The 15919-nt window shown below is 39.6% G+C and overlaps 1 protein-coding gene across 1 annotated transcript; it reads left to right on the top strand.

Annotated features, from left to right (window-relative positions):
- Positions 1–10076: 10076 nt before the first annotated feature.
- LOC145768384 (SPEG neighbor protein-like) lies at positions 10077–15827 on the top strand. The gene is made up of 6 exons (XM_082579867.1): positions 10077–10175; positions 12148–12293; positions 14084–14176; positions 14581–14759; positions 15090–15187; positions 15494–15827. Exons 2-6 carry the CDS (start codon positions 12151–12153, stop codon positions 15674–15676), a joined length of 696 nt encoding a protein of 231 aa, XP_082435993.1. The 5' UTR covers positions 10077–10175; positions 12148–12150; the 3' UTR covers positions 15677–15827.
- The last annotated feature ends 92 nt before the right edge of the window (positions 15828–15919 follow it).

Below are 15919 nucleotides of genomic sequence, written 5' to 3' on the forward strand. Positions count from 1 at the left end.
TTGTTTAAGAAAGGTTCTAGCTTGGTTGCTGATTGCTGATGAGGTGTTCGGCTTTGCCAAAAAAATGAATGAGCTGGTTCTTCCCACCAGTGGTGACGTTCTCCGATATTGCGCCGAGTAAAAGAAGAATACAAAATCACGAAGAAGAAGGACACCGGAAATTACAAGAAGGAAATAGGGGCTGCCCGAAATGGCGGAAGCAGTGGCGACTAAGATAACAAGTAGGCTATCTAAGATTTCGCCACAGTGGCGATCATCACGCGTGAGGGAGTGAACAAGAAGATTCTGAAGGAATGGGCCATGGTTAAGACAAAGAATAAAATCCCCGCGGCGAGAAAGATACTGAATGAAAAACTTCAATGAAGGCCAGTCTTTGCTTGGACACTTTTTACGACGACGTTGACAACACATTGCTGCATTCACGCGAGGTTGATTTCGTTGACCAACGTGGAGCACGCATTGGTTTCATTGGAAACGTTGATTGGGAGTCGGCGAAATCTGAAAAGAAGAGAGACGAGCGGAAGGAGCAACTGCTTTCGAGAGAGAAGCGAGAAAACGAGCGGAAGGAACGCGAAGAATGTCTTGGATGACGACAATACAGAAGAATTTCCCAGAAGGCACTTCCCTTCAGGGCTCGATCGGCAGAGAAGAACTCGAAGAAGAGCAGGAGCGATGTACTTTTGATTTTTGTACAGTCGCCCGTGAGGCAGAAAGGTATGGAATTCCGAGTCGAGCAGCAGCTGCCCTCACAACCGCAACATTACTGTCGAGCACAACTTTTTGACTGTTTAGCATCGTTTTGTGTATTTTCGATTTTTTTTAATTCCTTTTTTTTTGGGGGGGGGGGAGGAAATAACGTTTTTTATATTATTTGGGTGGTATTGACTTTTTTGTGCGGCGTTTTCCCGCGGCCCGATCTAAAAAAGGTTTTCAGATGATTTGTTTGTGACCTAACCCTCCTATCTGAGCCCAGTTGCTAAGTGATTTGACAAAAAAGTGCATTGAAGGCCTGTAGTGAAACCATCTACAATTCCTCTATTAAGAAGTTTATTACGCTAAAATGCAACTAGGTTGTTCTGACGACATAAACTGCAAACTGAATTGAGACTGAAAATAAACACCAGTAAAAACGACAAAGGAACTTAAGGCAACGTAACAAAGCAATCAGCAACGAAGCAATCAGCAACAACGTAAATTACAATGCAACTTAAAGCAATAACACGTCATTCACCCCTTCCATAGATTATCAATAGGGATCAACAAAAATTAAAGGCGCTAATACATTAAATACATTTAATTAATTTACAAATCTGTTTGGCGGTCGCCTTGAACGAGATGAGCGCCGGGGCATGGGGCGCTCGCTGAAATCAGTCGGTATATCAGTTTCCGATGACGGGGCAGGAGCATCTTCATTGACAGACTCATTATTAGTTGTTATTTGTTCGGGAAATTCCACAGATGGATTGTTTATCTCTTCGTTTGGACTCCCGGGATCCGGCAAACTAAGAGTCGACTCGTCAAGGCCACCACGAGCAGTTGGAGCGATGTCACGAATTGACACTGTGGTTTCGCGTCCGTTCGCGAAACGAACGTGCGCGTAGTTCGGAGTTGCATGAGTCATTTCCACTTCTTCGACAAGCGGTTCATACTTGCTAGCACGAACGTGTCGTCTCAATAAAACCTTTTGAGGACATTTAACCCAAGTAGGTATGGAAAGACCTAGACTTGAACGACGCTGAAAATTAAAAAATCGCTCGTGTGGCGTCACGTTTGTTGCAGTACATAATAAAGAGCGCATAGAATGTAAAACATCAGGTAGAACACACTCCCATTTAGAAATAGGAAGATCTCGAGTTTTCAAAGCAAGTTTTACAGAAGTCCAAATTACGTCGTTGTATCTTTCGCATTGGCCATTAGCCCGTGGATTGTATATAGAGGTTCTGCTGGTAGGAATACGCAAACTGTACATGTAAGACACAAAATCCTTAGACATAAACGATGCACCTCTATCCGAATGCACATAACCACATTTACCAAACATTGCAAAAAGACTAGACATGCACGAGATTACAGTTTCAGTGTCTACTTTACTACAAGGAAAGGCGAAAGGAAATCGAGAGTACTCATCTACTACCGTCAGAATGTATTTGTTATTCGTAGCAGAAGGTAAAGGTCCTTTGAAATCGATGCTTAAGCGCTCCATAGGTTGCGTAGCTTTTATCAATGGAATTTCAATTGGCTTGTAGAACTTAGGTTTCAACTCAGCACAAATTTCACAAGCGGATGTCATTTTACGGATGTCATCAATAGAATAAGGCAAATTCTTTGTTTTAACATAATGATGCATGCGAGTTACCCCAGGGTGGCATAAGGCCGCATGAATTTCATACAACGAATTGTCCATCATAGTTGCACAATACACTCTAGATAAAGTGTCGGGAGCAGTATTATACTTCCCTGCTCGATAAACAATTTCATAATCGTACTGTGATAGTTCCAGTCGCCATCTCAAAATTTTTGCATTTTTTACCTTGCCATGGTTGTTGCTGTTGTACATGAATGCCACCGATTTTTGATCTGTGACAAGTTTGAATCGGCGTCCTGCTAGAAAATGACTCCATTTTCGAATGGCTTCGATAATTGCCGTCGCTTCTTTCTCTATGCTTGAGTGAACTTTTTCACTTTTGTTGAGTGTCCTGGAAAAAAAAGCAACGGGTCGCCCGTTCTGATTTAAAGTGGCTGAAATGGCAATGTCAGATGCGTCAGTTTCTACTGTAAATGAAATTTCTTCATCTATCACCCCAAGCGTAACTTGAGCCAATTCAGCTTTCAACGTCGCGAAAGAGTTTAGGGCTGCATCATTCAGAGGAAAGGTAGTGTTTCGAATTAGAGGCTGAATCTTGTCAGAATAACGCGAAATCCATTGCGCATAATACGCAAATAAACCGACAATCCTCTGCTGTTGTTTACTACTTTTTGGAGGCGGGATTTTTAGTAAAGATTCCACTCTTTCGGGGTTAGGACTTAAAGTACCTTTAGAGATTCTATATCCAAGCAAGTCGATTGTATCTGCCGAATAAGTACTTTTTGCTTCATTGAAAGTTAGATTGCATTCTCGAGCTACTGCAAGAAATTTTGATAAATTTTGATCGTGCTCTTCTTGGGTTTTTCCGCAAATGGTAATATTGTCAAGATAAGCGTACGTACCTTTGCACTCGTAGTCTTTGATAATGTTGTCCATTATCCGTTGAAAACCAGGTACTGCATTCGTTAGACCAAACGGCGTTCTCTTCCACTGCCACAAGCTTCCATCGGCTTCGAAAGTAGTGTAATTTTGATCTTGCAGAGGAACTTCTACCTGGTGGTACGCACTTTTTAAATCTAGCGTTGTATAGATGCTGTTCCTAGCAACATTGTTCACTACGTCTGACATAAGAGGTAAAGGATACGCGTCCAAACAAGTGAATTTGTTTATGGTTTGGCTAAAATCGATGACCATACGCTTTTTGTGATTTTCTTGAGTGACCACAAGAGGTTGTGCTCGCCATGGCGAACGACTCGGCTCAATTAAACCTTCCTTATAAAGTCGCTGCACCTCTGAAGAGATAAAACTTCTATCGGCTTGAGAATACTTTCTAGGCTTTGTAGCAATCGGATGGCACTCCTTCCTTAAGTGTTTGAAAAGCTGTATTGAAGTAGACGTTTTAATAGCTTCTAATGCTCCGATCTGTAACGTTGGCATAGGCCCTCCAAATTGAATGTTCACGCTTTTGTGCTGTTTCATAAAAGTTTGTCCGATAATTAGGTCGGTGAGCAAATTTTTCAAAACAGTGACTCCTACATTATCATACTCTTGTCCAAAAAGTGCGACTTTTACGTTACAGATTCCTAAACTTTGCGATGAACATCCTTTCACGGCTAAACCAATGCGGCATTCACTTTCTTCAAGATTTAGTTTTAGACGCTTTCTTAAACGGTCGCTCATGTGACAAAGGGTAGAGCCAGTGTCGATGAGAGCATTGGCTTGAACTCCGTTAACTGTAACAGGGACGTTGACCTTTGCGTGGGTGTCGAAAGATTCGGTTGTCATATTCATAATGACATCTCGTGGAGTAGAAGCAGATGAATAAATAGGTTTACGATTTACCCTGGAAAGACGACAAACTTTTGAGAAATGACCTAATGACGTGTTATTGCTTTAAGTTGCATTGTAATTTACGTTGTTGCTGATTGCTTCGTTGCTGATTGCTTTGTTACGTTGCCTTAAGTTCCTTTGTCGTTTTTACTGGTGTTTATTTTCAGTCTCAATTCAGTTTGCAGTTTATGTCGTCAGAACAACCTAGTTGCATTTTAGCGTAATAAAATGTAGTGAAACCATCTACAATTCCTCTATTAAGAAGTTTATTACGCTAAAATGCAACTAGGTTGTTCTGACGACATAAACTGCAAACTGAATTGAGACTGAAAATAAACACCAGTAAAAACGACAAAGGAACTTAAGGCAACGTAACAAAGCAATCAGCAACGAAGCAATCAGCAACAACGTAAATTACAATGTAACTTAAAGCAATAACACGTCAAGGCCCTCCCTAGTACGTAACCACTGGGCTATATTAGTTACAGTAGTTCAGTTTCAGTATCGTTATTTTGCAGCCCTGCTCTGCGCTCAGTTGAAGACAGTTCGCAGTTGGTGTTGGTATGGACCGGTCGAACTTTGAGAGCCGGCGCGTCCACTAGGCCAAAAGCAGTCGCCTAAAGGGCGCAGCCTTTCAGGGAGCGCAAAACTAGTTTTTTTTAAGTTTTTTTTTTAAATGCCTTTGTGTTTTGAATCGATTCCTACACTTCACATAGCTTAAGGTAATAAACGAGAAAGTCGCTCTGATGCATTAAAACCGCAATTTTGATGAGCTCATCTGGAAATACAGACTTGCATTAGCAAAGCGTAACAAGAACTTAATATTGTTGCAAAACTATGGTGCAATCAAGCAGGCACCTTGACGCCAATGAGTTTGAGCTACGAATTAACAGCAATAACTACAAAATCTATGAAACCTGAAGATGTGCCATCATTTTTGGTGCATTAAAAACTTTTAAACAGTATACTAAATGCTCCTAGGCTTGCCTTATACAATGCTAAGTTATAGTCAGCATAACAGTTATTTTTTACCCACGTCTACAGACGTTGAACCAATGTAAAAAATAGCTGATTAACTGTCTGGATGATGGGTTGCAGTAGCTACAATGAGAGTCGCTGAGACAACAGGTCGGGACAGGAACCAAGCGTAATTCCGGACATTTTCTGAAAATAAAAGGCTTGAAAAGGTTTTCTTTTCCAAGAAAAAGTTAGGTGTTTGTTTTATAAGTTCAAAAACGAGGACATTTATAAAAATATCTCGGGCTTTTCAACGAGTTTCTGCGCACCGTACCTCAAATGATTCCAAGACCTGGTTCAGAAATAGCCTACTCACAGAACCATCCATGTCTACGCTATTGTCTACGATACACATCGAGCGAGGCTTTGTTTTCGCGCTCAACATGACGAAACTGGAACCAAACCTTGCAAATGGAAGCGTGAGCATGAAAAGTTATATCGTGACGCAGCCTATAAGCTGTGTTGGTGTACCAGCATTGTGTAAATTTTGACTATCATTTAATTTTGACCTGCTACTTACTATTGTGGAGTAGGAAAGATGTGGGACCAATGAACAGGTTGGGATCAATGAACAATGACGTCTTCGTTTTTGTGTGTGAGGGATACGCTTGGTTACTGTCACGTGGTTTTGCGGTCTGCTCTATGTGTAGATATGAGTTACTTTGCAAGTTGGTTGACAATTAGTAGGAGAAAAAAATCCACTTATTCTAGTTTTGTGTTGCAAAAGTAAAATTTGGAGGTGCCAGGAAAAGTTTTCTTACTTTCTGACTGTACGTTAAAAAGCCTTCTTAGTGTGTTGGGTCGATAACATTAGAATGATAGTTTCTTATAGAAATTGAAGAGGAATAAATTTTATCAGGTACAGCTATAGACTTCATTTTATGTAACATGGCTGACAAGGGGACCAATAAACAGGCTTCGGGGTGGGACCATTGACAATAACGATTTTAAAGTATCTTTCTACAAGAAAGTAAAAAATGGATTGATGTTGCGAGAAACAGAAGACCTGGCATCCGTTTCGAATGAAGACGTTCTTACTGTGTTGCCTAATCCCTCTTCGTGTTCCAACACCAAGAGACTGGCCAACGCTATGAGGTTCCCCGTGGACCGGTTAGAATTCAACATGAAATGAACAGTTTGTTTGTCCAAATAAGAACAGTTGCTTGTACCTTATTATGTTTTAATTTGTTAATTGTAAAATCTCAATGTTTGATGTTAACTTGCGTAAGTTTGACGTTGGCTTGTATTTGTTCATAGGTCCTCACCTCCTTGTTCATTGATCCCACCAGGGTGGGGACCAATGAACATTTGTTTGTTTTTTCAATAATTATTTTAAGGACTAAAAAATGGAAAATAAAAATTTCTTTCTTGATTAAAAATAAATTCATCACATAACGCTTCGTTTGTGAAATAAGCAAAGTGCTTTTGGATTTTTTTTTAGTGTTTAACAAGGATCAGAAAAATGGGTGTTCATTGGTCCCACATCTCCCCTACTTAGGCAACTACCCGAGCTACTACTAATAAGTTAAGGTATTCCTGGTAGTTTTGCATATTTATAGACTTGCAGAGGCTTTGAATCACTGACGCAGGGCCGATTACCGAGATTGACAGAGTGAAGTTTTCCGATTGTTGAAGTCTTATTGCCAGAGAATTATTCCATTCACTAGGTGCCGCTGAATGGAGAGCAGTCCTTAGAATACGTTGCTCAAGCGCACACCCCAAGAGTCGAACCAGCACTGCTTGATCTTGAAGCTTCTTTGTTCACAAAGTCACCCGCTTAACAACCTGAGCTATAGGGGCGGATATGCATTGCATAGAGTTTTTGTACCGTATGCAGTTTGTAAATATTTGTTTTTTGTTTGTTTATCTTTATCCTGCATTGCGGGAAAGCGGACTTGAGCGCTATGCATCGGTGTACTCCTTCCGACGTACACCTGACCCACGCTGCAGCCGACAGCAATGTCTGTTTTCGGTTGTCTACTATACTTATGACTTAAATTTGGTACTACCCATTACTCGAAATCGATCACTGGGTAGAGGCAATTATCGTAAAGTTTCTTGCCTAGAGAAACAACAGCAAGTGCGGGTGGCTGGAGTCGAACATGCAGGCTTTCGACTGTGAGCCCAACGCGCTAACCACTCGCCATTGCTCGCCATTGATACATGAAATCGTGATTGATATGTTAGATCACGTCTGCCACATCAGAGAATGATGAACCTATCTAACTCGCACGCAAATAAATGTTTATTTTCTACAGAATGCTACAGAAAATAAAGTTGTGTAGATGATATTTGATTGGTCGGTAGGTTCCAACATGTTTTATTCAAGCATCTCATTGGCCAAGTCACACATAAAAACAGGTGAGTATTTGTCAAAATTTAGTTGAGGTGTATACAACACGGGTGTGTAGCAGCATCATCAGTTTTTATGATTGGCCAGATTATTATTTACCCTAATCTGCGCTTTTATTAATTTTTTTATTAAACCAGTTTCATGAAGTGTAGTGATCTTATCCTAATATGCACCAGAGAAGCGGTTTAGACTCGCTCAGTCAAAGTTAGGACAAAATCAGTCTTAAAGTTAAAACCAGATTGGTGAGAGAACTGCTGGTGTATAATTTTAGCTAAATATCTTAATTTTAAAGGACCCTCAGTTGATCTGAAGTTTGAAATTTAGACATTTTTAATCAAAACAACTACGGTACAAACTCCTTGAGGCCCCCTCTACATTCAAGGTTTTACTTAAATTTTTTGATCAACGTCTTTTATTCCCCCCCCCTCCCGCGAATCCAATAGTTGGCCCCTGTGTTTAGTGATGGCTCTTAAAAATAGGACAAGAAATCGTTATGTTATAGCCATAAACTCTTTTAATGTAGAGAAAATTCAGATTAAATTTATCGTTCTAGCAAAGTACAATAACTCCAAGATTTTAATAATAGGATATAGGCAGACAATGCAGTAGCGGATCTGGAAAGAAGTTGAGAGAACCAGACTTTTAATGTTGTAGGCTAAAGCAAAATTAATAAGATACTGTAAATCAAAGGTGACGAACCTGCGGCCCGTCAAAGAATATTGTGCGGCCCGCAAAACAATTTGACAATCGCTCATGCATTAAAGACAAAAGACATCTCAAAGCTCAAAGGCAGCACGTATCTATGCGAACAGTTTTTTTCTAAAATGCACTTTACAAAAAGTTGTTACAGGTCGAGGCTGACAGATGAAAATTTTGGTATGTACTTGAGAGTTGCCACATCGTCTGTTGGACGTAATATTGAACGCTTAGTCAAGCTAAAAACTTTCCAAAAATCCCACTAAGCAGTAAAATTCAATGCTTCAATGTTATTTTTTAATATTTTATGCTTCAATGCTGCATTAGATAGCTTCAGCTGTATGATTCGCATGGGCTTTTGTTTATTGTTTGAATAAGAATTTTCATTAACTGATTTGTTGTTTCGGAGCATAATGGTCGAAGCATTTAGTCAACTTGAGCAAAAAGGATAGAGCCAAAAAAAGAAGAAATCATACTCATATGCAGGGGTGCCGGAACGATTTTTGACTGGAGGGGCAGGATTATGAAAAAAGGGTACTTTTATTGCTGAAAGGCATTTTTTTAAGTCTTAAGGTAGGATATAGCGATAATACTCATCTATCAGCTCATTAATGATACAAGTGTCCGGTATACAAAGAACAATGGCACGGAAAGGCATCATACTATGTTATAATTCGGGCCATTTTTATTTTGACCTAAAAAAAATTTTTTTTGACTTTATTTTTATCCTATTTTGATCTAACGAAATTGCTTATTTGTAGAGGGCACAGTTCTTCCTTGAATAGATATCAGTTACCCAAACATAATATTTTGTCGATTTCAGACTCAAACGTAATATTTTGTTGAACAGTCAAGGTGTTTTATGGATTATAAAAAGTGCGTCGTGTTTAATGGCGATAGAAAAATCTCGACAAATCCGTCTATCTTTAGCTGAAGACGATTTAGCTTGCTTAGGCATTTTTGTATTACAGAATGTCAGTAGGCTATCCCTAAAATCAAAACTGTTGATCTTCGAAAAAACCACGTTTGTGAAGAGGGAGTGTTTTATAAAAATTATTTAAATAGCTTACGTAACAATGAATAAACAATGGACAATTTGCGATAAAAGTTATTGCTGATCCGTGGTCATTGTGACATATTTCCTGCTTTTATGGATATGGCTTAATTTTATGGTTTAATTTTATCAAACCAGTCGCCTCTGCAGAACACCGGTTGAAAATCACTGCTTTAGAGGCTACTCGCTTAAAATTTCAAAAGTTGCAAATAAGAACAACCCTAATCTGAGGTAGCACAACGAAGAGGTTCATGCAACAACTACGAATATTGATCTTGAATGAGCTGTAGCTTCAGGAAAATTGTGACAAAACGTAAAGATTGATTTACAAACCAGTCGCAAGAAAGAAGCTAAGGTCAATTCTAAGAAGTCCTTTTTCCACAAAAACAAAGAAGTACTTAGCCTTCATGTGCATGCAGGCTACTGTGCATTGGATATGTAGGCATACAAATAAAAACAGGCAGCCTATGTCAAAGGAATAAACATACACAAAGTAACCAAATATCGGATTATCGATAAAATACAGTGGCCTCAATCAAAAGTGGCAAACATTATGGGCCAATATTCCATAGGCTACAACACTGACCGTGTGTCAATCAGTTGTACGTTACTATGACGCTTATTGACGTAACGTCGGTGTTACGATGGTTGACGTCACTTTGAGCCGTGCACCACTCGTCATAAGACGTCACTGTCAGCCGGCGGCCGGTCGAGGTTCATCCAAATAAGTCGCGATCGTGATCCCGCGGGAGGTCACGACGTATCCTCCGGAGACAATCGCAGCAGCTCAGCTGTTTCTAGCCAGAATATAGAATGTGCACTATCGAGTCAGGCCGCTACCCCCCAACAGCGCGATGTGAACGCGAAACGACACCAGGCTAGCTCATTCTGTCAGTTTCAGTCAAGCAACAGAGAACAAGGTAAAATGTCATAGAACTTGTTTGTTGGATTTTGTTAAATGCAGAATAACATTGTTGAAGGTTAAGCTTGGAAGAACAAAATTTGTTGCTTTATATAATGTGCTTTGCTTAGAACACGTTGATATTGTTTCAAATGTGCTAATTGTTAAAATTTCGATTTGAAACTCCGTTTTACACTAAAGTTGAAATCAAAGTTAAACTTTCTAGAGTGAAGAAGCTCATATGTAAAACAATAAGAGTCATTTTGTTTTATTTTGTGTTGTGTTTGCGTTCTTTGATGTTGGCATTTCGGGTATACTTTAATTTTATTATTTTTTGGTTTTCTTGATCGTTTTAATAACTGGCGTAAATAAGTGGTTTATTTTATTCTTATCATTATTGCTAGACGCAGTAACAAACAGTGTTGTCTATTTCCTCATTTTATGACCCCATGTAAGATCTCACACAAACCATTGCCGACTATTGTGATTCAAATTTGTTTAGTGCCTGGTAAGGGCTGCCATAAATTTCTAAAATAACTTTTATTGGCATTCTTATTTATGAAATCTTTTATGACAATAACGTATTACATTTATCGAAATTTACTTTTTGCTTAAAAAAATTGTGCATCAAAGCTTAAAATAAATAATTTGATGTGAAGTTTCAAAGGTAGCTTGGAGAAAAACCGGAATAAAGCAACATTTCTTGACAATCTTCATCAAAGCTTGCAATTGCCCATTTCATAATTATTACTTTTACTTGGTCTTACTTAGCTTATTTTTGTCAGCATTGCTGTAACTGTGTAGCGCAAACATGTTGTTGTTTGAGAACGGTCTAGGGTGGGCCTTCTTTTTCATGCTATAGTCTGTGCTCAGAGTGCGGTAATTTTTGTTCAATTAAACTCATAGCCGAATTGCATTCAATATATAAATTTTCACAGAGAAGTGCTATTTATGCTTTAATTGAGCTAATGATCCTGTCATAATCGAACTAGACTATTATAGTTTTTACTTATCCGTTTAAGCCCATTATCATGCTTTTCATATTCACGTATATACCGAAACCCGCAACAAATCCTTTGCACTGAACGTACCCTCAATACGCGTGGTTCATTGGATTGAGCTAACCACGTCGTTCACGTAAAGCATTATATGTGACGTCAAGAAAGTTGCGGTATATCATATTGTTTGTTTTCAATACAAGACCCGCCCCGATTGCTCAGTTGGTTAGCGCGTGACTTCTGGAACGAAGAAGATTCAAGATCAAGCGGCGCTTGTTCGACTCTCAAGGTGTGCGCTTGAGCAACTCACGTTAAGGACTGCTCTCCATTCAGCGGCACCTAATGGGTGGAATAATTCTCCTGCAACAAGACTTGAACAATCGGAAACTTCACTCTGTCAATCTCGGTGACTGGGCCTACGTCAGTGAGTCAAAGCCTCTACAAGTCTACGAGTATGCAAAACTGCCAGGATTAAGTTCTGCAAGAAGCTTTCCCAGTCCGAGGATAAAGATTCAATCGATCAAACAAAATCTATCCAAATGAGTAACCTAGCTGCTTGCATTAGTGGAGCTAGCCTTCAAAATAATTTATACAGTTGCAAGGGCTGTCAACGATTAAATGATATTAAGCTTTCACAATGGAAACCGAATGAAAACGAAAATCGATTTGTTTTAATTCTAAAGTTTTTGGGTAAGATGGCGCAGCGGATAAGGCGATGGCTTTCCAATAATACTAACGTGGATCGACTCCCAACTTATGCTGGTTGTTGAAAGCATCGCTCACCTCTAACTAAATTCTAATGAATTGGTTGGACGTTGTTGCTGAAGGAAAGGCGGCCGAGAGAAAAGAACTGGCCACCCTGCTCTCATTAGTGCCGAAGGCTTAGTATAATGAGAACCTTCCCCTGATGCTGTCCACCGCATTTACATAAAGTAATAGCTTTGTGATCACATTGAAACTCTTCATCTTCAATTTCTCTTGTTCTTCTTCTAGAGAATGCCAGCCCGGAGAAACGCTCCTCCACCAGGAGTGGACATCAACTTGGAAGACAAAGATGTGCAGATGGCTGCCTGTATGATTCAGAAGTCCTTCCGTGGTCACCGAGTGAGACAGAAGCTGAAGGAGGACGGACCACCAAAGTGGGTGCCCTAGAACGTCCAAACTAATGAGGAACAGTTTTCAACTAATTTCTCGTCAAGATAAACTTTTGTAAATATAATTCCAAACTTTAAACGTCTTTTTGTGTGAATTTGAGATGGGCTGCCACTGTAGTTCAGCTGGCGACATATAAACTCTAAACGTATGGTACTCAATATTTACCTCTGGAAAATAGACATAAAGTATACCCAGAGTTGTGCTGATGAATCCTATTCGAAGAAAACCGGTTCCACAACATAAATTATAACTTTTATTGAAATACTGTATATAGTGCGTGTTAGCCAAGCCAAAGGTTTTGAAGGTTTAGACCAGTGTTTCTCAAACTTTTTTAGTCCGTCGCCCCCTTTTCGTTATTGAAATAATATTTCGCCCCACTAATTCTGTCAAGTATAATAAACATTGATAATAGAGTGATAGACAAATTTAGTTTTGGAAATTTAATTAACGAAATTGACAGTAACATGATAATGTTCAATGGGATGGATGAGCTTGACGACTTTTACAAAGTTTTGAAATGTTGGGCGACGATTTCGTAAGATAAAGTCGTAGATCACCCCGTTTATGAACTAGCAAGCGATTTCTTTGCTTTGAAAGCATCAATGTCACAGCCGAAAACCTTTTTTCAACCATACATGAAGTAGGAAACGACAAAATCCACATTCTAGCTTCTTTCCAGAGAAGCTCATATTTACCAGCAACCTTGCTGTTGAACGTTTCTAACTATCAGAAGAGAATGTTGGGTTATTATTTAAGAAACCTGTTAATCCTGTTATAATTGAAATCTGTTATCACTTAGGTTACTGACTGGCAACCTACTACATTCACTGTGATCAACTACTAACTACCGTAGATGCTGTTTAAGACTGCTTCGCTTGACACTGACCCAAGACTCAATCGTAACTTACGAGGGTGAAAACCAGTGATAAAAGTGGGAGGTCTCTGGTCTTAGCCTCGAGCTTGGCTGGACTCGGCTGGTCAAGCCTTGGCTTCGAGGCTTTGCCCTGGCCTCGGACTGATGAATAAACTGGTGAATAATTTAGCTCAGGTGTTGGCGCTGCAGTAGTTGAACGATATAAATTGATCTTAAACTACTGAAAATTACAACTGATTTTGCATGTGTGTCTCTTGCAAACTGTGTAACTCACGCCAGGCCAAAGCAATTGCAAAATTTGCAATATCTGGGAATATGAAAGAGCACTGTGACGTTTCAACTTCATATTTTGCTAAGAGCCCTGTGACGCTACAATAGCAGATAAATTTACAACGAATTGGAATAGTTTTCAATAGCTTCAAGTGATAAAGTAAATTTTTGGAAGATTGTGATATGTTGTTACTCTATGTCCATAATTGAATTTGTGGTTTATTAAACTTTTTAGTTTATAGTACCATAGTTATAGTGCATGGAACTGATTAGCGCGTTGGACTGTTATTAGTGGTGTGATAAATTTGCCACCTTCAAGTGTTTTCGCCCCCCGATCGCCCCCTTTGATTTATTTGCACCCCTGGCGCTCGAAATAGCCCCCTGGGGGGCGATTTCGCCCACTTTGAGAAACGCTGGTTTAGACTATAGAAAAAAAACTTTGTTTTCTTAGTGATTGCGTCTGTATTAGGCAGATCGCCCATTTGAGGATATGTCTTAGTACCAGACCGCCTTTTCCAGTTAGTTTTTTCCACTTTTGACCCAGTCATTATGTAGAACTGATATCTTTCCTTCAGTCTCTTGCAAATATCAGACAAACTCAGATGTTAGGTTTGCCTTGATCTTTGGTAGATTCCTTGATGAGCTTCAAGACATTGCGGTTGTGGAGGACAGCGCGGCCAGAATCGACTGTCGTCTCGGAGGATTCCCCGATCCCACTGTGACGTAAGCAACAGAATAATCAGAGAGCTTTTGAATAGTTTCGTTGTAGAAAAGTAATGTTAATTCTGCAATTGCAATAAAAACTGCAGGAATGACGAAACTAATGACTTACAATTTGTAAACAAAATGTCCAACGTATTTGATTCATCGTTTGCATTTATTGTTTGTCCCATTTGTCTCAAAATATAACTAATCAATCAATTAATTAGTCATTTCCGTTAGCTAAATATTCCTGGAATAATTATAACATTTGTGATAATAATTAGGAGGGCTTACTCTTTAACAAACCTAATGCCAAAGTCAACAATCTGTCTATCTGCAGTCCCTTGCAACTCTGCATGCTTTATGACATAATAAAAGTGACTGGTGACGTCACATTCAAGCTATGTTTCTTTGTTACGTCACAGTTGGTTCAAGGACGGGCAGGAGATCACAGAGGGTGTGAAGTATGGCATCCTGTTTGAAGACCCGGATGTGTGCGCCCTGGTTATCAAAAACATCAACGCAGATGACATGGGAACTTACACGTGCAAAGCGTTCAATCAGTTTGGAGAGGCATTTGACTCGGCAAAGATCTCCATCGTCGGTCAGTCCCAAAATTCAACTTGAAGGGGCAATGGCACGGCCCGTAAATTTAACCCAACTCTGAAAAAATATGATCAGCAGCCAGCAGTCGTGACAAATTTTTAAGTCGTGTTTTCTGAAGGACTATAAAAGTTGAATAGTTTTAGGAAAAAACAGCACTAATTTTATAACTGTTGTGATCTTATATCAATATCTACTGTAGCTTGTCACTTTTAATAATAAAAGTTTATCCTGATAATATCGCGTCTCCACTTTCTTTCTATTCCGCAACAACTTGTTGATGAATAAGCATTATGACGTCATACAGTTTAACGCTGCTCGCTCGTTACAGCTGGGGCGAGGATAACTACCGGCCCACCCAACCAGAACGCAAAGCCAGGCTCGACCATCACACTCACCGCTAAAGTGTCCGGGGAACCAGAACCAGATGTAAGGTTTTACGCATTTTCTACGTTGATTTCCTTTGATATGGCGTTAGATTTACTTTATTCACTAACCATACAAACAAACTTAACCTGTGCGTAATGAACTTGGAAGTGTGAAGAAACAATTGCCCACATCTATGACGCTACAATGGCTAAACACTTCCAGTAATTTGTTATAACCGAATGATGACGTCGTAAACCGATTTGAATTTGATGGATTGCTCTAACAAGCAAATCTTAACTGCACACTGCACAGTCAATGCATCTGCGACGTGGCCGACGTAACAATAATATCTGTATGACGTAACAGGTGGGCTGGGCTAAGGACGGTGTGGACATAGACGAAGACGATCGCGTCAGTTATGACATCGACGGTGACACGACTGTGCTCACAATCAAGAACTGCACCAAGAAGGACTCGGGAAAGTATGAGTGCTACGTCGAGAACGATCATGGGCAGGACCATTCCTTTGCCAGGGTGGTCGTCAAATAGAGGGCCACTGTTGCCAAAGAAATCACGTTGTTTTAAGGTTTAAATAATAACAAAGCAACAGGAAAACACTCTGTTTGTTTTCTACATGTTTGTTGAATTCGTCTATCTTGTTCAATGCATGTCTGATAAATAAATAACTTTTTTAACTTTGCATGCTTCACTGACTGAAGACGTTCACTTGTAACAAAGGAAGATTGCTGCCTGCATTGTGACGAACACCTCTAAAGAACAGTTCTTAGTTGT

Source organism: Aplidium turbinatum, chromosome 4 (assembly GCF_918807975.1).
Source record: "Aplidium turbinatum chromosome 4, kaAplTurb1.1, whole genome shotgun sequence".
Classification (NCBI taxonomy): Eukaryota; Metazoa; Chordata; class Ascidiacea; order Aplousobranchia; family Polyclinidae; genus Aplidium; species Aplidium turbinatum.

What these genes read in the sequence shown, in the direction of transcription:
- LOC145768384 (XM_082579867.1), top strand. Translation starts at nt 12,151, where the DNA reads ATGCCAGCCCGGAGAAACGCTCCTCCACCAGGAGTGGACATCAACTTG. An exon ending in TTCCCCGATCCCACTGTGAC is followed by an intron (nt 14,177 to 14,580) that starts GTAAGCAACAGA and finishes GTTACGTCACAG; the next exon opens with TTGGTTCAAGGACGGGCAGG. An exon ending in GGCAAAGATCTCCATCGTCG is followed by an intron (nt 14,760 to 15,089) that starts GTCAGTCCCAAA and finishes CGCTCGTTACAG; the next exon opens with CTGGGGCGAGGATAACTACC.